Genomic DNA, 22,288 nt, shown 5'->3' on the forward strand with positions numbered 1-22,288 from the left:
AAACCCGAGGGAAGGAACGGAGACTCAGTGCAGCCATAGATAAATAATTTTTTAAAAAGAAACGACGTGAAACAGAGAACTCAGAGTGACGTAATAGAGCAGCAGCGGGCCAGGAGCATCCCGAGGCGGGGGTCAGGAAGCTGTCCTCAAAGCGGTGCCGTGCGTGGGGCTGAGACCCGCGTCGCGAGAGGGAGGCGGTCGCAGGAGGTGCCAGGGAAGGCGGGGGTCGGCAGCAGAGGCCATGGGTCCCAGGTAGCGGGGCGGAGCTGGGCTCGCTCCAGGAAGAGCAGGAAGACTGGGGCTGGGCCAGAGGGGCAGATGCCCCAACCTGCACAGGACTCTCAGACCTGGAAAGAAGTTGGGGTTCTGTTATACAGGCAAAGCTGAATGTTGAAGGACTTTTTTTTTTTTTGTAAATATGAACGCTTCACGAATTTGCGTGTCATCCTTGCGCAGGGGCCATGCTAATCTTCTCTGTATCGTTCCAATTTTAGTATATGTGCTGCCGAAGCGAGCACTTGAAGGACTTTTTAAAAACCGCTGTGCTACGAATAGGTGCCATACCTGTAACATGACCCTGTTTATTACTTTTTAGAGAGAGAGAAGCTTTACAACAGCATGGTAAAAGAGCTGGCGGTCTGCACGTCTAGCTGTTAATAGTAGTGCCTGTGGGCAGGCGGTGTGAATGAGTAGTCTCTTGTTTTACTGTTCACCTCTGTGTTCAGATGTTACAGTGCGATATGTCTCTGGTTGGGTCTTTAGCAAAACTGACTCGGGCTTGACTCGGCCTTAGCCTTCAAGACGCGCAGTGTGTTTTACCCACAGTAAAGGTCAGTGCAGTAGAAATTACACACGATGCTCTTTCAACTCCTGCCTTTTGGACTTGAATCCCTTTATTCCTCAATTACATTCGAAACCATGGGTTTAACTGAGACTAGAAATGAATTTCCTCCCACCTCCCTCCCTCTCTCCCGTCCTTCCTTCTATGAGGCTGACCATTTGCTGCTGCTGTCCACTTCCTTAAATGCTGCCTTCTGAAAGAAGTGAACGTGTCGGGATTTTTCATTCCAGGTCTTAAGTTCTCAGGTCTTTTATCTCCAGGACAGAGCCCGCTGGCACCGTCTTCCCATTCAGTGTCTTTGAGCAGCTGCAGTGGGTGAGGGTCTTCTGGTTGGTGATGTCATCTGGGCTTAGGGAGGGCATGTGCGCTGACCCTGGGGCTTTGGCACCCACTGCTGACCCTGACTCTCTCCTTCAGCCCCCGGAACTTGGGAGGCCCCCTAAGCCCAGACTGGACTGGTGTGGGTCATGGCTGGCTGTCCACTCTTTCCTTGGCCAGAGAGCCCATTTCTGTCTGGTCCAAATTCAGCCCCCAGATGGGGTTTATCTCTACAGAAAGTTTTAAACATTTGAGTGAGTTGCTGTCATTAAAAGTTGGACGATTTCTGGGAATTCCTGGAGGTCCAGTGGTTAGGACCCAGTGTTTTCACTGCAGGGGGGTGGGTTTAATACCTGGTTGGAGAACTAGATCCACAGGCTGTGTGGTGCAGCAAAAGAAGGAAAAACGTTGGAAGATTTCCTAAGAAGCAGATTTCTGGCGTCTCTCAAAAACCAGAAGGAGAGGAAGACTGGTCGGCACTCGGCCCCCATCCACAGAGCTGCTGTCATCCCTTTATAGATGGGCCTGTGCCTTCTTTCCACACGTACCACACACCCACTTACTGTTTTAATCTTTATTTTTATTGTCTGGCCCCTGAGTTTGGGTTTCTAACCCCTGGTCTAGTGCACCAGACTCACGTGGCCAGCCTGACCCCTTCTGCACTGAGCCTGTCTCCTTGTTTCCCAGAGGCAGTGGCCTCAGTCCCAAGGGAGTTTCCACATTTCACTGTCAGATCTGACTTCCTGGAGTCTTAGACTTTCTGCAAAGTGAAAGTATTAGTTGCTCAGTTCAGTTCAGTCGCTCAGTCGAGTCTGACTCTTTGTGACCCCATAAACCGCAGCATGCCAGGCCTCCCTGTCCATCACCAACTCCTGGAGTCTACCCAAACCCATGTCCATTGAGTTGGTGATGCCATCCAACCATCTCATCTTCTGTCGTCCCCTTCTCCTCCTGCCCTCAGTCTTTCCCAGCATCAGGGCCTTTTCAAATGAGTCAGCTCTTCGCATCAGGTGGCCAAAGTATTGGAGTTTCAGCTTCAACATCAGTCCTTCCAGTGAACACCCAGGACTGATCTCCTTTAGGATGGGCTGGTTGGATCTCCTTGCAGTCCAAGGGACTCTCAAGAGTCTTCTCCAGCACCATAGTTGAAAAGCATCAATTCTTCGGCGCTTAGTTTTCTTTATAGTCCAACTCTCACGTCCATACATGACCACTGGAAAAATCATAGCCTTGACTGGATGGACCTTTGTTGGCAAAGTAACGTCTCTGCTTTTTAATATGCTGTCTAGGTTGGTCATAACTTTCCTTCCAAGGAGTAAGCGTCTTTTAATTTCATGGCTGCAGTCACCATCTGCAGTGATTTTGGAGCCCAGAAAAATAAAGTCTGACACTGTTTCCACTGTTTCCCCATCTATTAGTTGCTCAGTTGTCTCCAGCTCTGCAATCCCATGGACTGTAGCCCACCAGACTCCTCTGTCCATGGAATTCTCCAGGCCAGAATACTGGAGTGGGTAGTCATTCACTTTTCCAGGGGATCTTCCTGACCCAAGGATCAGATCCAGGTCTCCTGCACTGCAGACAGACTCTTTACCATCTGAGCCACCAGGGAAGCCCGAGTGTGGGACTTTCCGGAGTGGCTATTTAATGTCGGGCCTCCCGAGGGCTGTGACCACCTTTGTGGGTAGAATGACAGTATGGGCGGAAGCCCACTCCTGTCACAGTGTCCGTGGTTGTGATTCACAGCTTACGTGGTTCAGGCTCCTCTGGGGTTGACTTTTCCTTCAGGGTGAGAACCCCCAAGTCTTGGCTTTGCAGTGAATTTGCAGTGAACCCTTCTTGAAGCTGGCTAGAGAAACAAAGCCCTTTGAGAGCCCAGAAGCCAGAACCGTCTAGCACTGGATTGTGCTGAAGAAAAAGAGACTCCTGGGAGCGGTTCCACAGAAGCTGAAGTGAGCTGTGCCGTGTGCCTGCCCCGGCCTCGGCGGTCTGGGCTGTCCCTCTGTTCCACCTCACGTTGCCTGTGGTGTCCACGGTCTGGGTGCAGAGTCAGGAGCTCCTCCTCTTCGGGTGCTCGCCTGCAGGAACTTACCAAGAGGAGCAGGTGAATCGAGGGGACAGTCGGAGGTTTTGTTGTCGTGTTTTATCTAGTGGAGCAGAGGCTCAGAATGGCTCCTGACTTCCAGAGTCTCGTCACTGCTGTTAAGTCGCAAGTAAAGACGTCTGCCGCCCTCTCCTTTCCCTTCTCCAAGCTCGTCAGGGGTGGCTCGTGGGCAGCGCTGCTGGAGTTTCCCAGCCCCGCCTCCTTTTGGGGCGACAAGGAAAGAGCAGACAGGAGTTTGCTGTTTCCTAAAAGGTCCAGGAGATGAAATGTTCCAGCTTCTGCTCTCTCTCCGGCCAGCAAATACCTTTTCAGTGCCACGAAGAGTGGGGTTTTCCTGTATTTTGTAAAGTGTCGTTTACACAGCAGGCTCACCAGTTGAAACATCTCCAATGCAGTTCTGTGTTTTTTCACTCATTTTTAACTGGAGAGTTAGCTGGTAATCTGTTTCTACAAAATGGCAGAAGTGAGTTACGTTTTTGCTTATAGAGTTTGACTTGGAATTCATGTATCTTGGCAGCTTGTTTAAAGGCTTTGTAAAAATCTCAGCTTCTTTACGTGAAATAAAGACCTCCTTGCTGCTGCCTCTCCAGGAAAACACACAGAGGAAACCTGTGTTAAGTGGCTTCAGCAGTGATTAGGGCAGTGGACAGAAGCTGAAACTCACATGCTCAGAGCGCAAGCAAAGTTGTAGATGCTCTCGTGGAGACCGTTAAAGAAAAAACACGTCACTTAAAAAAGAAAAAGAAAAACATCTTTCTTTTCATAGTATAAGGTTAATTCATGGTGACCGTGGGAAAATTCAAAATTACAGTATGACAGGGACTTCCCTGGTAGTCCAGTGGTTAAGAATCTGCCTTGCAATGCAGGAGACCTGGGTGTGATCCCTGATCGGGGAAGTTAGAGCCCATTATCCACTAAGCCCCTGAGCCTGCGCGCCTTAGCTTGAGGGTCTGTGTGCCACAACAGAAGGGCCACGTGACGCGCTGAAGATCCTAGGGGTCACAGCTAAGACCCAGTGGAGCCAAATAAACATGTACTGTTTGAAAAATTAAAGTACAGCAAAGTAAAAATCCACCCATTCTTTATACCCAGATTCCTTATGTTCCCTTTCTGCCCCAAGAGTGATACCTGCCCCCCTTCTATCCACTCACGACAGTGACAGCCCACACCTGCTCTGCCCTGGGCTCATGACGGGCACTTGGCGTGGCTGCTCTTCATTACCCTCCTAAGAGTTCCATGAGCAGGTTCGATTAGTCCCACTGTACAGTTGGCAACACTGAGGCTTGGGGAGGGGAAGAAACTTGACCCACGGTCACCCAGCTGGTAATGAAGCTGCCAGAGAGCTGGGCCCATAACATTCCTCTGGGAAGCCTCAGGTACTATTTTCTTCTCGTTTTTCTTAAAACACCTAGTACTTGAGGCTGCAGGACTTTCAGGAAGTGTGAGGCGTGATTTGCGTGTCACATGGCAGGTGCTTCTCTGCTGTGTTCATGGCTGTGCGCTCTGCCCTCTGTCCCCCTCCAGGCATCATGGCCATCCTGTTCTCCGGCATTGTGATGTCACACTACACGCACCACAACCTGTCCCCGGTCACCCAGATCCTCATGCAGCAAACCCTGCGGACCGTGGCCTTCTTGTGCGGTGAGTTCGACCTCTGTGCAGTCGCGTGCGGGCCTCCCAGAGCTGCTTGTCCTTCCTGCCTCTGTTCTGGGGGTCCCTTGAGATCTTCCCTGGCAGAAGAGGCAGCATGATCCCTCAGGGCCGGATACCGCATGCCCTTATCTCTTGTTAGTTACTCTGGCTCTCACATTCCATAAGGAGTTCTAATACCTAACAGGTGGAACTTTTGATTCCTATAACTTTAAGACCAAAAAGTGAGAACTGCTATAATTATGAATATTTGAGACGTGTACATTTACCATATGTGAAAGTGACATTTCCAAAAAATCTATTCCTTGGAACTGAGATTCATAAGAGTTAGGTGAAAAGAACACTCCATGGGATTTCTGTAGTGGTTCAGTGGTTAAGACTCCGTGCTTCCACTACATGGGACAAGGTTCGATCCCTGGTCGGGGAAGTTCCACGTGCTTCGAGGTACGGCCAAAAAATGAAAAAAGACTCCGTAGTCCAAAAAAGAGTTTGGGAAATCCTGGGGTAAGTGAAGCTTAACAGGGACTTCCCTGGTGGTTCAATCCACCTGCCAGTGCAGGGGACTTGGGTGAGATCCCTGGTCGGGGAACTAAGATCTTTATGTCACCCAGCAGCTCAGTCCATGCACCGTGACTCAGGGTCCTGCGCGACACAGTGAGGAGCTCACGTGCCACAGCTGAGACCCAACTCAGCCAGAGAAATAAATATATAAATACGTATTTTAAAAAAAGTTGAACAAGTTTCCGAACCCTGAGACTTTTCAGCTAACGTGCATTGTGAATCTCTAAGAGAGAGAGCATTTCCCAAAATTTCCTAAGCATTTCTTGGTCCACAAGTCTCTTGAAGGACGTGTTGGCCGATCCTGCGTTAGAGGGAGGGGTCAGGGCCACACTGATGTTTCTCTCCAGCAGTCTCAGTGCAGCACCAAACTCTGATGAAACCTGGACCCCCCAAGTTTATACCTGGGAGTGAAGGCCCCCAGGTGACTCCTCTGCTTGTCATCGTCAGCACCGCCCGTGGCGTTTCGGTGGGCTGTCTCATATCCAAGCGGTAATTCCACACTGTCACAGGCTAGGGGTCACGGGCAAGCTGTGCAGAGACTTTATGCCACAGACAGGGAGGCTCAGGTCCAATGGCTTGAGCACTGTCTCGTAGCTAAGAAGTGAGTCTGGAAGCCAGTCTGTCCCTTCCTAGTCCAGTGGGTATTGTTTGCACCACACCTTTCTTGGAAAGTCATGGCCAACGACTCTGAGTCTCACCACAAAGAAATGTAAAGCAAAACATCCATCAGATTCTATTTTGAACCCATCAGATTTTAAATTTGGTGCTTCCCCACTTCTGACAGGAGTGTATAGAAACAGGCCCTGTTGATGGGCGTGTGCACTGATGCCGTCTTTTTAGGAGAGTCATTTGCAGCCTCAGTCAGAATTTCAGAGGCACGTGTTCTTTGGACCCAGTGATTCTACCATCAGGCATTTAGCTTGTGCACAGGGGTGTTTGCTGTCGCTCTTTCTTTGGGGAAGGTCGGGGGAGGTGCACCCGGGAATATGGGATCCTAGTTCCCTACCAGGGATGGAACCTGAGCCCCTGCATTTGAAGCATGGAGTCAACCGTGGGACGGCAGGGAAGTCCCTGTTGTAGCTTTCTGAATACTAGAAATAGAATCAGTCTAAATATCCATCAGAGATTCATTTTTAACCATGACTTATCCACATAATCGTATTCATGCTACCGGAGAACAGCATTACTTAGATCGGAATGTTTTCTAAATGAGCTGATTTCTAAAGGTGACAAAAATATTTGATAAGAAAAACATTCAAGGAGGAGAAGGATATGTATACTCTCCAGCTTGTAGACTTGGTCGAAAGGGATACACATTTGAAGAAGGAAAAAAAACACCATTGCTAAAATATTTTAAAACAGCCTTGATGTTTTATGATGTTCAGCTTTTAAAATAGGGTCTTTGTCTCCCTGGCTCCAGCGCTCTTCTGGAGGATGTCACAGTCTAAGCAGGGAGCCTAGTGCTAGAAATTTATAAAGTACTTTTTCTTAGGATACACAAGTGGCTGCTTGTACGGCAAGAGTAAATGTCAGCTTCTCTTGGACTTGTGGAGGGGAGCCAGGGGTTGAAACGTATCTCTTCCTGCAAATCCTGCAGGGTGTAAGCCTTCTAAACTTTGTGGTGGCATTAAATGTGTGAAGTCAGTCACGGGCTTTGTCCGCTCTGGCGAAGAAGTTGACAAAGGGCCTTTTCACACTGGTCACGTGGTGTCTGCAGCCACTTTGCTCGGAATTTCTGCCGCTTTGCCGCAGTCAGGATCCTTGCTGATCACAGTGTTCGGCAAGTGGACAGATTCATATATTTATCCTCATCCCCAGGTGGGAAAATGTTTATTTGCATGGGTATTTGACAGCTGGCTCATTAAATTAGGAGATTCTGAATAGCAAGCACATGTTGCTTGTTGTGATAGAAAAAAAAATGAGAGAATCTAAGGACAAGCTTGACCAAGACTTTCCAGAAAATAAGCACAGTGTTATACTGGATTCTGATTGACTTCTGAAATGTTTGTTTGCATAACAAGCCCGTCCTGTCTTGGAAGAAAATAGTTGAGGCTGAATAATCCATTCTTTGGTTTGTTTCAGAAACATGTGTGTTTGCATTTCTTGGCCTGTCCATTTTTAGTTTCCCTCACAAGTTTGAAATTTCCTTTGTCATCTGGTGCATAGTAAGTATTTTCCTTGTTTTTTATTTAATGACTTATTTGTAGATCAGTAACCACATATTCTGGATTCATTTATGTAACTGTTAACTGGTCATAGTCAACAGCTACATAGACAACCTCTGTTGCAAGTTTCTTTTCGTTAAAAAATCATAAACATACAATAAATGGGAAAGGGTGAAATTAAATAAATATCCCAAGAAAAGGATTTTTGCTTGGTTTTTAATTTTACGTGACCTGTTGCATTGTATAGTCGCTAAGTTGTGTCAGACTCTGCAACCCCATGGACTGTAGCTTGCCAGGCTCTTCTGTCCATGGAATTTCCCAGGCAAGAACTGGAGTGGGCTGCCATTTCCTTCCCCAGCTGCCATTTCCTTTCCCAGGGGATTTTTCTGAGCCAGGGATCAAAGCTGGGTCTCCTGCATTGGCAGGCGATTCTTTCCCATCTGAAATACAAGGGAAGCCCTGAATAGTTAAGTCTTCTTCAGAAATTATCAGTTCTTTTGGATCTTCCCCGATAGCCCAGTGGTTAAGACTGCATGCTTCCACTGCAGGGGGCACGGGTTTGATCCCTGGTTGGAGAACTAAGATCCCATGTGCTGTGTGGAGTGGGATACAGATGCGCACACACACAAAATACCAGTTTTTAATGTTAGATGGTAAAAGCCGATTTCAGAATTGAATGTGTAATTGATTATAACCATGTAAAAACAGTATGCCTAGAAGAAAAAAATCTGTAAGAAAATATATCAAATATTCACGATGGTGGCAAACTGGGGATGAGTTTCTTTTTCTTTTCTACTTCTTCTAGATGATTATAATGAATATACCAAATTCTTACTATGGTTTCCTTCAAATGTGTCCATTTGTAAGAGTGACTTTGGACACTTGTTCAAGGTAAAGATTCCAGGACCCTTCTGTCCTCTGGAGATTCATCCTGAGGCATCATCATCCCCAGTGATTCTTATCATCAGGTAGACTTGGGAAAGTGTTATAACTGGACAGGAGAGGGGTGCTGGCAGTGAAGACAAATTAAGATATGCTTTTAAGAAAGGAAAATAGAAGTTTAATGATTTGAATTAAAATCAGATTTGGGAAACGGGAGAAAAATAAATGTTTCAGCATTTAAAAGAAAGGTCCACCTCCCTCAGGCACCTGATGGAAGCGGCGTGAATGGCGAGCATTCAGGCGTTTCGCCTGTGTCCCAGGCCCCTCATCTGTGTCCCTCCTGTGTGTCTGTGCCCTCCATGTGAACCCATCTCCCATAGGTCCTCCTGCTGAGTCATACTCCCGTCCCGAGTTGGATCGCTGTGTTGTCTTTTTAGACCCTCTGTTAAGACACTTGCAAAGCACACTTGTTGAGTTGAGTTACTTGTTGAGTAATTCATCCTGAGTTAACTTTTATTAACAACTCCACTTAGCAAGACACAGCTACTGAGAGGCAGACTTTTTTTTTTTTTTAAATCACTGTCACCTACCATGTGCAGGCCAGTGAGGCTGTCTTCCTGTTTGGCATGTGGGGAGCCTGAGGCAGAGAGGATAAGGAGCCGGAAGAAGAAAGATGTTTTTCTTTTTGCAGTCTGGGTGCTTCTGCCTTAGTCAGCACGACCTCATGGCTTTTGTCCCTGTTATCTACTCAGGACAAGAGAACAGAAGCCCAAGTCTTTTAGAGAAAGTCTGATAGCCTCTAGTGTGGTCGCTGGGTGGAAGAGGCCAGTTTGGCCACACCTGGAACACAAAACAGGGGGTGGAGGACTCAACCTCAGAGGGTGAAACAGGGAGGTGGCGATCTCAGCCATGGGCCAGGAGGGAAAGAGAAATGAAGGGGGTGCCTGGGTGGTGACTCGGGTTCCCCCCCAGCACCTGGTCAGTCTGGCCCGGCCGCCCTGGAGGCAGCCTGTGCCATTCAGATGGAACACCTTAGGCTCATTCAGAGGTCAAGGGCGTGGGCACTGGGGACTGAGCCAGGTTTGGGGGACGTGGCACCACCACTTCCTGCCTGTGTCAACTTGGACCAGTTACTTCATACTTAACCTCTCTGTCTCAGTTTCCTTGTCTCTAAAATAGAGACAGTGACACCTACCTTATAAGACCTTTGGAAGGATGGGAATTGAACAAGAATGCATATAAAATGCTTAGAACATTGTCTGGCATATAAATGTTAGGTGATTGGGGGCAATTATTGTTAATTTGACTTTCCAGGGAACACAGTCCAAAGCACACTCAATTCATGCTGGTTAAAAGAATAAACTTAGACTCCCCATAATATAGCTTATGGCTATATTGTTCTGTACAAGTTAGTGGTAGTGAGAACCAGGATGAAGAAAAGAGAAGAAAATTAATAAATAGTTCTAAAAAGCCACTTAGATAAGATTTGAACTTTACATAAAACGATATTTTGTTAAAATCGACCTGCCTTTGGAGGTGGCTAGGAACTGGCAGGGTGTATGTGACCTGTTAGAAGCTACCTGCATATTCCTTGTGCTCAGGGAGCAGCGTTTATGGGCATGGGTAGGCCGTCTTCCCTCCTTTCCCCGAGGAGTGGGGCCCCGACAGGAGAGGCAGGAACACCTTGTCTGTCCCCCCAGAACTAGCCCATCACACAGCCGGGCACCTTCAGAGGAGCCGGGTGGCCCTTAAATTAACCCCTCTTGGCATTGCTGAAGCCATCATTGATACCTTGTTAGTCCTCTCTTTCTGACAGTAGAAACATAACATACAGAGCCCTAATCCTTTGCCACACGTAGAAACTGGCATCCCCGCATCTCTACCTAGCATCGAGCTCATGTCCTTGGTGACAGAGGGATGCTGCCTCTATCACGGGGGTGTCACCAGGTCTGTGTTCACCTCGACAAGCCTGAGGGACCGGAGGTTTCCCTGTCAGACCTCTCTGTTGCTCTTCGCAGGTGCTTGTGCTGTTTGGTAGAGCGGTGAACATTTTCCCCCTCTCCTACCTCCTGAATTTCTTCCGTGACCATAAAATCACTCCGAAGATGATGTTCATCATGTGGTTCAGTGGTAAGTCCAGTCTCAAGTGAGCCGTGGAGGAGACCGTGTCGTGAAGGCACAAACTGGCCTTTTGGAGAGTGGACGCGGCTGTCCCTGGAGCCCTTCCAAGCCGAGGGGGCCTCATCAGCCCCCAAAATCCACGCAAGGCCCTTCATGGGCCACGCCCCTCCCCACAGCGCCCCCAGCACGGGAGTGTGTCTGCCCCACAGACGGGGAGACCCAGGTCTGGGCAGAGGGCTTGCTGGGGGTCGAGCAGCCTGGGGGCAGGGTCCCCTCCACCCCCTGTTCTGAGGGGCCCTGGGGGCAGGGCCGGGTTTTGCCTGCCCCCCCACACACCCTCCTGCCCCCCACCCTCCTGTTCCGAGGGTCCCGGGGGCAGGGCTGGGGTTTGCCCGCCCTCCCCTCCCCCGTTCCGAGGGCAGCATCACATGCTGTGCATGGCACTGCTCTACCTGCACGCTTTCCAGGCTGAAGTCACAAGGGGCTCAAATACTTTGAAGTTAACTTTATTATTTATGTATTTATTTATGTTTTGATGACACCGGGTCTTCATTGCTGCTCACGGGCTTCTCTAGGTGCGGCGTGAGGGCTTCTCATTGCGGTGGCGTCTCTTGTTGCCGAGCACAGGCATTAGGCCTGGCATGTGGGATCTTCTGGGACCTGGGATCAAAAATTGTCTCCTGCATTGGCAGGCGGATTCCTAACCACTGAACCACCAGGGAAGTCTAGTGCTTAAAAGGTTAAAGTTTAAACCTTTTTGTACTGCAGGCTGCTGCTGCTGCTTCAGTCGTGTCCGACTCTGTGCGACCCCATAGACGGCAGCCCACCAGGCTCCGCTGTCCCTGGGATTCTCCAGGCAAGAACACTGGAGTGGGCTGCCATTTCCTTCTCCAGTGCATGAAAGTGAAAAGCTAGATGTGGATTTTTATTTTTTATTCAGTCACTAAGTTCTGATAGTTTATTTGGCCATTTCAATCGCCATTCAGTCCCACATTCTCCTTTTGTAAAGGATGGAAATGATTCCATAAATCTTTGGCTCCTAAAGTACTGGATCTGTAGACATTTTTAAGTTTACTTATTTCTTTGCGAGTTCAGGTTATAGCAATATGCTTTATAGGCTGTTTTCTATCCAACAGCATATCTCTACATTCCTTGAAGATTTCTTTTTCAAAAGATCTTGTTTCAAGTATATATATTATGTGTGTGTGTGTGTGTGTGGAGGACATGCAGGTAGTTAAGTGTGTATTTATGTGTAGATAGTGAAGGACACTTTTTTCTTAAATCTTTTTTGCCAGTGAGGGGAAAGAAAATTGTAAGGGAGTTAGTTGATCCAAGGTCTTCAAAATCCTCCCCCCCCAAAAAATCTAAGAAATGTATGAGGCATTTTCCAGGTACGTGAGCTCTTTGGGGGCAGGGAAGTATGGAGAGAGGCCTCTGGGGGACGTGGGGGTGGTTTAAACGGGGAGGCATCCTGGTCCTAGGCATTCTGAGGCCGTGAAGGCCTCTCTGCATTGAGTCCCTCCCTCTTTCCTGGATCCTCAACCTGTCTCCGTGGGCTCTTCCATCATTTCAACTGTTAAACAGACTCCTTTTCCCAGCAAAAATCCAATAACTTCAGCCAAAACCCCTCCATCTGTTCCCATCGTGGCCAGACCTCTTGGGCCAGCTTTTCTTGCCCGTTTTCTCCAGGTCCTCACCAGCAGTCCACAGGCTGGACTTGGCCTTGCCTGAGTCACCAGCAGCCTCCTGCCGCCAGACTTGGTGGGCGCTGGTCCACTGCACCCTGCCACCTTCTCAGTCTGGGGCTCCTTCCTCCCCAGCCTGCGCTCTGACTGGGGATCCCTGCTTCCCCTCTTCCCTGGCCTCCCAGCCTGCCCTGGCCTCCCTCCTCTCCCTGGGGGTCTCCCCTCTTCCTCCACCAGCACCTCAGTCAACATTGCCCGCCCCCCCCCCCACCCCCGGCCAGGACTCTGTCTCAGACCTGCCTCGTCTCTTGAGCCCTCACAGGCCCACCTGTCCTGTGGCCTCAAATTCCCTTCCTCCCCAAGCTGGTTCCTCTGACCCGGCCTTTGCTCTGATCCAGACTGCAGTGTCTACATCCTCCTTGGATGTCACGAAGCCCTTGTGAGCTCATGGTCTAGGACTGAACCTACCTTCCTGCCCAACCTGCTTGTTTGCCAGCAGCCCCCTTTCTTCCACAAGAGACAATAACTTGTTTTATGGCAGAGGTGTGACTCCCTCTGCGTGTTTGCTGTGCGCACATGCTATTCTGTGCCAAGGCGTTTCATCCTCGGCCACCGTCAGGGCAGGCCCTGCTGTGTCTGTTTCCTCCACCCTGTCTGGGAGTCTGCGGGGACAGGCGGGGGCCGGGGGTGAGCCCAGGAGCCAGACTCCTGACCGCCTGCCCAGCCCGCTGGGCATCCTCCGGGCCCTTCCCTTCCCTGGTCACCCACACTTTCCCTCTCCTGGGACCTGTAGCTTCCATTCCCCGTGTCTCTCTTAGATCCACCCTTTTTTCTCTGCTGTGTCCCGGCGTCAGGCCCTGTCCCGGTGCTGCCTGCAGCAGCCGCCGGATCGCACTGTGATGCGCCAGCCGCTGCGTCTGGGTCAGATCCTGTCTCTGTGCTCCGCCCTCCCGCTCCTCCCCCACCCTGCTCCTTAGGGCCCTCAGCCTCGCTTGAGTCCTTCTTTGGTGTCTCTCCTCCCAGCCACTCGGGGAGCTCCTGTCTCCTATCCACGGCACCAGGAACTTTCTAGCGAGAACTTGCATTTTTCAGCGCATCCATGCCCCAGCCCAGCCAGCAGCCTCCTAGAGACCAAACAGGAAATCAAGGGGAGGCCCACACGCGTTCCCCGCGCACAGGCGCAGCATCCTCGGGCCCCTGGGCGCTGGACAGATGGTATTCTGGGCTGTGGCTTGTGGAGCACGTCGCCCTGGGAGGACACCTCATTGGCAGCCCCGGCCCTCCTGTGTGCCGTGAGCGTGACAGGACCACGCTCCTGGGGCTTCCTGTGAGGCTCCGATGAGGTTGTGCAGCCCCACCCCACCCCCCACGCCCCGCCGGGAGGGCTGGTCTGTACCACGATGCACCTGGCGCCGCCCGGCCGGGACAGAGCCTCTCACCTGGGCAGCCTGGCTGCCGCCGTGTAAAGCGGGGGCGGAGGAGGGCATCTCCCAGGCCCCCGTGTTTGCGGCCCCTCCCCTCAGAGCCCGCAGCCGCACAGGCTGAGTCTGCGCGCTCCGGTGGGTGCGGGAGAGTGTCCGAGGGGCCGCGGTGCCGGGCTGGACTCAGATCCCCCGAGAATCATGGCGTCCCCCGCCCCACTTCGTCCCCTCCCTGTCGCCCAGGCCTGCGGGGCGCCATCCCCTACGCCCTGAGCCTCCACCTGGACCTGGAGCCCATGGAGAAGCGGCAGCTCATCGGCACCACCACCATCGTCATCGTGCTCTTCACTATCCTGCTGCTGGGCGGCAGCACCATGCCGCTCATCCGCCTCGTGGACATCGAAGACGCCAAGGCACGCCGCCGGAGCCGCAAGGACGTCAACCTCAGCAAGACAGAGAAGATGGTCAGTGCCGGGCGGCGAGGGCGGGGGCGGGGGTCCCTGCGCACCGCCAGGGAATGCGGGGGCGAGACACGCTCTGAGGGTGCCCGGCCCGTGGGCACGCACACACGCGCATGGTGCACGCACACACGAGCTGTGTACACATCGCCTTCCACACCGAGGAGGTTGGACTCAGGGTCTGAAGCCTGCCTCTTTGCGGTGGGTTGTCTGCCAGCCTCGCGAAACCCCGGAGGTGGTGATGTGTAGGTGGCAGCCGGACGAGAACTCCCTCTCGGGGTCTCCCAGTAACGCCCCTCCCCTGCCAATAACCACCCCACCCTCTTGGCCAGGACTGGACGAAGGTTTCAAAATCGCCTCACCCCCCAGCATTTAGTAGCAGCCTCCTGTTGGGGCGTGAGAGGAGGGAGGCTCTCACAGTGGTTCGGAGGGTCGGGGGAGCAGGCACACTGCCCGGGACAGAAGAGGGCCTGTTTTGGGGCTGGGGTGCTCAGGGCGAGTTGCGGGGAGCCTAAGGCCCCCAGGCCCCTGCTCGCCCCTGCCTCCTCCAATCCCCTGTGCCCGGAGTCACTGCCCTGGTGTCTTCCCGCCTGTGTTTCCCTCGACCTGGGTGCAGAGCCCTGACAGGGGTCCTGCCTTCCTGCACCGTCCTCTGCTCTGCACACATTTCCAGAAACACATCATTTTCTAGATCCTTTCTCGGAGGCCATCAGTAACTTGACTTAGTCATGGAAGGCACAGAAATCCTCAGCCAGAAGATGGGGAAAGGATGTGCCCACTTGTCACTTGAGAAAGTCCAGCACAGTCTGGGGGTCCTTGGCCTCCAGTCTGCCCAGGGCCTCTGCAGCCAGGGCTGTGCAGGGCGGCACCTTCAGAGGACCTCAGGCTCAGAGCGCCCCGCCCTCTCAGCAGCCCTCCTCCCCCACCCCTTCCTCCACGTCTTGTCTGCTTTTAACCAAAGCCTAAGTGTAGGTTCTCAGACCTTTTAGTGGGGGCCTCCAGGGTCTTGCGGGTCTAGGGCAGGGGCCCAAAGAATTTGCATTTCTAACCCATTGCCAGGAACTGCACCGCACTTGGCCAAGCCCACCTCAAACAGAACCAAGATGTGCGCTCGGAGGGAAAGCAGCTGCCGTTCGGGGCTTGTTTTCTGTGGTGCCTGTGCTTTGTTTGGACTGCCTTGGGTCTCCCTGATAACCTGCAGGAAGCAGGTGGTCATCATTCATGATCCCCATTTTGCAGATGAGAGCACTGAGGCACACAGCTGAGGTCCCACAGACTCTTAACCACACTTGCCACCCCCAGTCTTCAAGGTGGGGGTTCCTGGACCAGCCGCATCAGTGGGAGCTCATTAGAATTGCAAATTCTTGGGTCCCATCCTAGACCTGCTGAATCAGGAGCTGCAGGTGGGCCTAGTGGGCCCTGTGTTCTATGGCTCCCCAAGTTCCAGGCGATTCTGGCGGTGGCCCCAGTGTGAGAAGCACTGCGCCTTCCCTGTCTCCTACCTCCTACACCCGGGGGGCACTGTGCTTGGGGGCAGGGGTGCAGAACTGCCTCTGGTGGCCCCTGCAGAGGGTGGCTGGTCCTTCTGCGCCTCCCTCTCCAGGTCCCATTAGGATTGTTGCTTCTGCCCTCTCTCCACGTGACCAGCAACCCCCCCCCCCCCAAACTCCCCTCAGTGGGCCACTGCAGGCAGAAAGCAACAAAAGCCGCCTCCTTGTTCAGTTCACTGGTACGGAGACAGCCTGGAACGGCTCCTGGCCCTGACTGCACACGACAGGAAGCCAGAGAACTTAGACCAAGCCGCAGCCCCAAGCTGCTGACTTCCTCACCATCTGACTTCCCCGGGTGTCCACCGTGTTCCTACACCTTCCTGCCTCCCTTCCGGCTCCCGGGAGGCCCGGGGCTGCTGCAGTTAGGGTTGGAGACCCAGGGGCCCGGGGCGCAGGGCTGCGAGCTAGGCTGGGTGGCGTGCGGCTTCCCAGCAGGGTCAGCTGACGCCTCCTGGGCTGCCTCCGCTCCCGCACAGGGCAACACCGTCGAGTCGGAGCACTTGTCGGAGCTCACGGAGGAGGAGTACGAGGCCCACTACATCAGACGGCAGGACCTCAAGGGCTTCCTGTGGCTGGACGCCAAGTACCTGAACCCCTTCTTCACACGGCGGCTGACCCAGGAGGTGGGACGCAGGCCAGGGACCGGAGTGGGGTGGGCAGGGGCGGCCCACGCGCTGGGCGGGGTGGGGGCGTCCTCCCACTCGGCTTTCTCTCCTTCCCAGACTGGAGGGCTGGATAGGCTTGTGGGGCTGGGCATCTGCTGTCTCTCCTCTGCTGCCTTGTTTAGTCCTAGTTTAATAGTGGGCTTGTTGACACAGTTTGGTTTCCCCGGATGGTAGACTTGGGACACTGATCAGCTTCCGAACCCAGCTGAGGAATCTCAGCCCTGCCGTGGCCGAGGCCCAGGGCTCTCGCTCCATCCCTCCCTCCGGGCACTGCTGGCCTCTGGGTGACCGGGACTGACGCCCCGTCCCGGGCTAGCTTGGGCCTGCTTTGCTGAAAGGGTCACCTGCCGTGCAGGCCGGGGCTGGGGTTCCCCCAGCTGCAGTTCCGCCCTGGTTCTGAGCCCCGCCTTCCTCCTGCGGCGTCAGGGTGCCTTGAGCACGTGAGCGCTCAGTGGGAGCCAGGCGCTGCCAGGCGTTTTCCGTGATGGCGTCATTTCCTTCTCCCACCAGCCCACGTGGTGGACGCAGTGAGCTGTCTCCCCTGATAGCCGGGGAGACTGAGGCCCAGAGAGGTGCAGTGCCCCTCGCGGTCACACAGCCAGTGCGGGGCAGAGCTGAGAGCAGAGCCCAGCTAGGTCTGATTCCGGAGGCCAGGTTTCTTTTTTTTTTTTTTAACATCGCACCATCCTGCCGCCTCCTCCTGTTCTGAGTGAGACCTTCCCTTACCTCCTGCCCACAAAGAAAAATCTCAGCCTGCTCACCGTCAGTTAGCACTTTGAAGTTGCCCGTGCGTCCTGCCTGCCGTCTCCTCGCACGAGGCACAAAGCAGCTGTCCCTCCCTGCCTTGCCCCTGAGCCTGACCTTGACCCACTGACAAGGGCTTGCCCGTCTCCCGCCCCAGGACCTCCACCACGGGCGCATCCAGATGAAAACGCTGACCAACAAGTGGTATGAAGAGGTGCGCCAGGGCCCCTCGGGCTCGGAGGACGACGAGCAGGAGCTGCTGTGATCGAGCGACGCCCCGGACGACCCCGCAAGGCCTCAGACGCGCGCACGGGCAGCTCTCCGCTCTCAGGGCGGAGGGAAGGAGGGTGACACCCGGGCCGGGGTCGTCCCAGCCCAGGACTCCGGACCCTGTGGGCCAGCCGACTGCCCTGCAGCGCCCCCTCCCCGCTCCTCACTGAGCCTGACCGCGGCCCGCAGACTGGAGGGCCCCCGTGCAGGTAGATTCTTCCTGTTGCTTCCAGAGCCAGGGAGCATTCATCTGTCCAGCGAGGTGCCCGAGAGAACCCGCCGTGCGGGGTGTCCCGGGAGCGCGGTGCCAGTCACCGCCATCCCTGGCTGCTGCCTTCTTCACAGAGCCCTTCCCTGCCGGGGGGCCGCGAGCCGGCCGCCGCTTCCCCGCACCTCGTCACGGTGCCGCGGCTCTCACCGAGCGGCGGGCTCAGAACCTCGCCCTCCCTTTCGTGATGTTGCTCTCGCTCCGTGAAAAGGAGAAACCGAGTGACCGTTTTTGTTTTACCTCCGACTGGCACCTCACAGGCTGTCTCCCCAGGCGGCAGGCGGCTCCCGCCTCCTCTGGGAATGCTGTGAATGTTTACACTGGAACCGCGCGCGCACAGGCCCTGGAGCCTCGTTGAAAGCTGCAGCCCTGGTTTGGGGGGTGAGTGAGCCTCTGTGGGCTCAGAACGCCCTCTGGAGGGGAAACGTGGAGGCGCGGCTTTGTGCGGGCCTGCAGCCGCTGTCTGAATTCGGTTTAAGTTGCCGCACTTTGACGGAGCAGTGAGAACCTAGCAGTACCTCCCTGACCTGACTCCTCGCTCAGTGGTCCTCGTTTGCCCAGGCCCCTTTCCCTGGGCCCCAACCGCGGGTGACCCGCTGCGCCGTCAGCTCATCAGCATCTCCTTTCCCGCTCCCTGTTCTCTGCCGTCTTGGGTCCTGTTTGCCCACCGTGCATCCGCTTCCCGGGACTCCCGTGGCCTGGAGCCGGATACATCCGCGCCTCATCTGCCATGCGCGAGCAGCTACTGCTACCTCGGGACTCACCCAAGGGCGCCTGCACGCGCTCGCGCGCTCTTGCTCTCTCTCTCTCTCTCACACACACACACAGCACCGTGGTCCGGCCCCTGGGCCATCTCAAGGTGTGAGCTGCCCATCATCACCAGATGAATGGTCACTGAGTTGCCCGCATCCACCCCCGTCACCGGCCCTTTAACACGCCTCTACCTGGCTTGCTCTGTGCATCCCCAGGCCACCGGCAATTTCTATATGTGGCTCAGAGTCCCAGCTGGAGCCTCGGAACTCAGCGCCCCCTGGGGTGGTATAATTCATCGCGAGCACGTCCCTGGGTCTGTTGGGGACCCGGTGGGCCAGCGTGGACCTTGGGCTGGCAGCAGAGCTGTCTCCGTCTTTTCCGCCCCAGGCAGGGTGGCTCAGGGTGTGAGGAGGGACGGACCTCAGGACCTTCCAGGACTCACGTGCCCTGCGTGCAAGGCCGGACCCCTGCCCTCACCCTTCCCCTTTCCCCGGAAGTGTAGGTGAGAAGCCGGGCAGGCGGACAGCCCATGGCTTCCTTTTTGTGCATGAAAAGTAAATCTGTACTTGACTGCTAAAAGGTGATCACTTCATTTTGTCACATTCCACCTTAACCTCGTAATTTGAGCCAAATAGGATTATTTTACTTCACCTAATCTCCCCACTGGAAGATTAATGCCAGGCTTGATTCCGGTCTCCATCATTTCCGGTTTCTTGTTGGTGGAAAAGTAAAAGATGAAGTGGAGGGGACCTCTGTCCATGCGCAGGGTGGGGGGAGGGCAGCAGGCCTCAGAGGCCGGATTGTCCTCTCATTCTTCAGTTCATCAGTAACTTGCCTCCCCACCCGCCTTGAAATTCAGTCAGATCTTGAGGTGTAAGTTGCATTGTAAATTCAATAGCCTGCCAGAAAAGACTCTTTTTCGGCTGTGAGTACATAGATATGGAAACAGGTCCTTCTCCGTTCACTGTGCCCTTGGTCACCAAGTCTCACCGGGCCTCCCACTTTTAGCTGAGACCCGAGAAGGACACTCCGTAGAGAAGCACGTGAGGGGCCTGGTGGAAGTTCCCCGGGGCTTGGCTGTGTGGAGGTGCTTGCCGGGGAACCCCTCCTGGTCTGGCCGGGCACCAGCCTGGACTTTATGTGGGCCGCTGCTGCCCTCTGCTGGCCGAGTCGAGGTTTCGCAGTGTGGGAGCGCAGCCCGCGGGGATGCGGGGAGCCCGTGTTCCTCAGCGTTCTGCGCGTTCACCTTTGCATAGGCCAGAGCCCGTGGCGAGGTTTTTCTGGTGGACTTCTTTCAGCTGTCGTCGCCTGAGAATCAAAAACTGCTGTCTGCCTTTACCGTTCCTGGGGTTTTCCTGGTGGCTTAGCTGGTAACAAATCCACCTGCAATGGGGGAGACCTGGGTTCGATCCCTGGGTTGGGAAGATCCCTTGGAGAAGGGAACAGGCTGCCCCCTCCAGTATTCCGGGGTGTATAATTCCATGGACTGTATGTATAGTCCATGGGGTTGCAGAGAGTCAGACACAACTGAGCGACTTTGTCTTTACCATTCCTAATAGTTCTATTGTTTGGGGCAGTAAATGCCCAGGAGATTTTTTAAAGCCCAACTTCACACATGCTTCCTATTAGGTCTAGGCCATGGGACAGGAGATCTGTAGCACGCAGAGAAGGTAATAACTTTAGAGAGAGGTGAAGGCTGCAAAGTCAGTGAGTGCCTCTGGGAAAGGTGGTTAGCCAGTGAACTCTGAAGACCTGCTGTCTTGGGGAGTCCTGCAGCAATAATCCCACATCCCAAGGCCCCCCAAGCAGCTCTGTGGTTGTAGGACCCCTGGAAACAACCGTACTTGGAGGTTTGGGGCGTGAGGCCTTAACAGGGAAAGAAGCTGGCTTTTCCTGGTCCCCCAGAGGTCATGTTTGGGCTGGGCTGGCGCAAGGCCTGGCTGAAGGTGGCTCAGTCCCATCGTCTGGGGCTCAGACCCTTGGCCCAGGGGCAGGCCAAAGGGCCGCCTACCTCAGGCAAGCCACCTCTTCAGACTGGGCTGCTGGCGGGGCCCTGGCAGCCCCTGCATCCCCTAGGTCGGCCTCGTTTGCCTGCAGACTCTTGTGTGTGCAGCGGCATGTGGAAAATCCTCCAGTGGGGTGCCTTCTCCTTGAAGCCAGCGTCAGAGGTGGCCCCATGGGATTTCAGGTCCACAAGCCCGCAGGGGCCCACACATTTGGCAGAGCTCCCAGCGGGCAGGCAGTCAGGATCGCTCTTCTGCTCTGGTGAGAAGGGCCAGGGTGGGCCGGGCTGGGGGCAGTCCGAGGCGCAGGCCTGGCTGAGGGTGGGTCTGGCCTTGGAGCTGGTCCCTGATTCTGGCATGAGGAGGACTCTCAGCAGTGACTGGCCGCCAGTTAGACTTTAAATGCCAAAAAGAGGAAAAGATCCTTCTCGGCTTCCCCGTTCACTGGCTCCAGAACGCAGGCACAGGTGTCTCCTGCTGGGCGGTGGGTAGGAAACCAAATCTGAAAGGTTCCTGATGGAGCAGCCAGGATCATTGAGAAGGTGTTCTTCCAGGAGCCTGGTCTCCAAAGCCCCAGACGGTATGTTTTAAATGAAAACACAGCAGTCAGAGTGAAGGCTGGGAACGAGCAGGCAGTTCCCTGCCGCCCAATCTCCTGCCGTTTCCCTCACAAATGGAGTCAGATCTTCAGGGACTTCCACCGTCTTGCCCTGTGTTACAGACAAAAGCAGACTTTCTCATGGCCCCTGGCCCACCCCACGTCACCGATTCTCATCCCAGATGACACGGTCCCTAATCCCGGCGGGAAACAGAAGCGTGGCGCTTCCCACCCGAGAGCAGGTCTTCACCCAGCTGCTCGGCGGGAGTGTCACGGCTTCCAGGCGAGAAGGCTGAGTGGTCGGAGCACAGCCGTGGGCCCCTGAGGCCGCGGAACTGACGGGGCGCATGCAGCTTGGTGGTCGGAAGAGAAAGGTCACCTGCCGGTGCTGGGGGCCCATCCAAGGAGCCCGCCAGCCACACGCGAGAGCCGCTTTTCCAGGCCCAGCCCTGCTCTGAGGAGCTGAGACAGCACCCAGGCCGGGCAAGGCACCTTACTCGCTACTCGCTGGGCCTCCTCGAGGTGTGTGGCTGTGTGGGTGAACGTACGTGTGTGTGTGTGTGTGTGTGCACGCGCGCGTGCTCAGTCATGTATGATTCTTTGTGATCATGGATTGTAGCCTCCTGGGCTTCTCTGTCCATGGCATTCTCCAGGCAAGAATACTGGAGTGGGGTGGCATTTCCTCCTCCAGGGGATCTTCCCCGCCCAGGGATCGAGCCTGCGTCTCATGCGTCTCCTACATTTGCCAGGCGGATTCTTTGCCACTGTGCCACATGGGAATCTAGAACGTTTTCTCGAGTACAGCTCCTGCAAAACTTGGTGTGTTCAAGGTTAATCAGAATCTTGTATTCTTTTGAGTAGTTTTCTTTGTAAAAATGAAGGATTTTTTAAAGCACTCTGTTTTGATAGAAGGACCGTGGGGAAGGCCAGCCTTGTTTCTCTGTCCTCCCCCAAGTAAGCCCGGTCCTGTCTTCTGAGTGATCTGCTGCTCGTGGTGGGGCTGCGGGCTGCGGAGGGGACGCGGGGTCAGAGGTGGGGGGGCCCGCTGTGCTCCAGCCCCTGCCTCGTCTCACTGGGCTCTGTAAGAGTTCAGGGGTGGACGGAAAACAGTAATGTCACTGGATGCTTCTTTAGAAATAAAAACGAATGCTGCTGAATCTGGGTCACTTTCTGTGTTTGTGTCCCGCGGCTTTGCAAAGGCAGGGGTCACGCACCCCCAGGCCCGGCTCTGTCA

General features: G+C 54.3%; 1 protein-coding gene and 1 non-coding gene across 7 annotated transcripts in view; one reads left to right on the forward strand and one right to left on the reverse strand.

Moving 5' to 3' along the window:
* The window catches only part of SLC9A8 (solute carrier family 9 member A8), a 73,942-nt gene extending 51,731 nt beyond the window's left edge, over nt 1-22,211 (forward strand). For all 6 annotated transcript variants that reach the window (XM_043478501.1, XM_043478498.1, XM_043478502.1 and 3 more), the window contains 6 exons: nt 4,785-4,901; nt 7,554-7,636; nt 10,537-10,648; nt 13,989-14,209; nt 16,230-16,376; nt 17,320-22,211. In XM_043478501.1, the coding sequence (XP_043334436.1) occupies nt 4,785-4,901; nt 7,554-7,636; nt 10,537-10,648; nt 13,989-14,209; nt 16,230-16,376; nt 17,320-17,427 (788 nt within the window). In that variant the 3' untranslated portion in view covers nt 17,428-22,211. The remainder of the gene's footprint in view (nt 1-4,784; nt 4,902-7,553; nt 7,637-10,536; nt 10,649-13,988; nt 14,210-16,229; nt 16,377-17,319) is intronic.
* Nucleotides 412-518, reverse strand: LOC122448997. Its single transcript, XR_006271818.1, has one exon. It is a non-coding gene; the product is annotated as a U6 spliceosomal RNA (small nuclear RNA).
* Nucleotides 22,212-22,288: the final 77 nt, after the last annotated feature.

Source organism: Cervus canadensis, chromosome 10, assembly GCF_019320065.1.
Source record: "Cervus canadensis isolate Bull #8, Minnesota chromosome 10, ASM1932006v1, whole genome shotgun sequence".
Taxonomy (NCBI): Eukaryota; Metazoa; Chordata; class Mammalia; order Artiodactyla; family Cervidae; genus Cervus; species Cervus canadensis.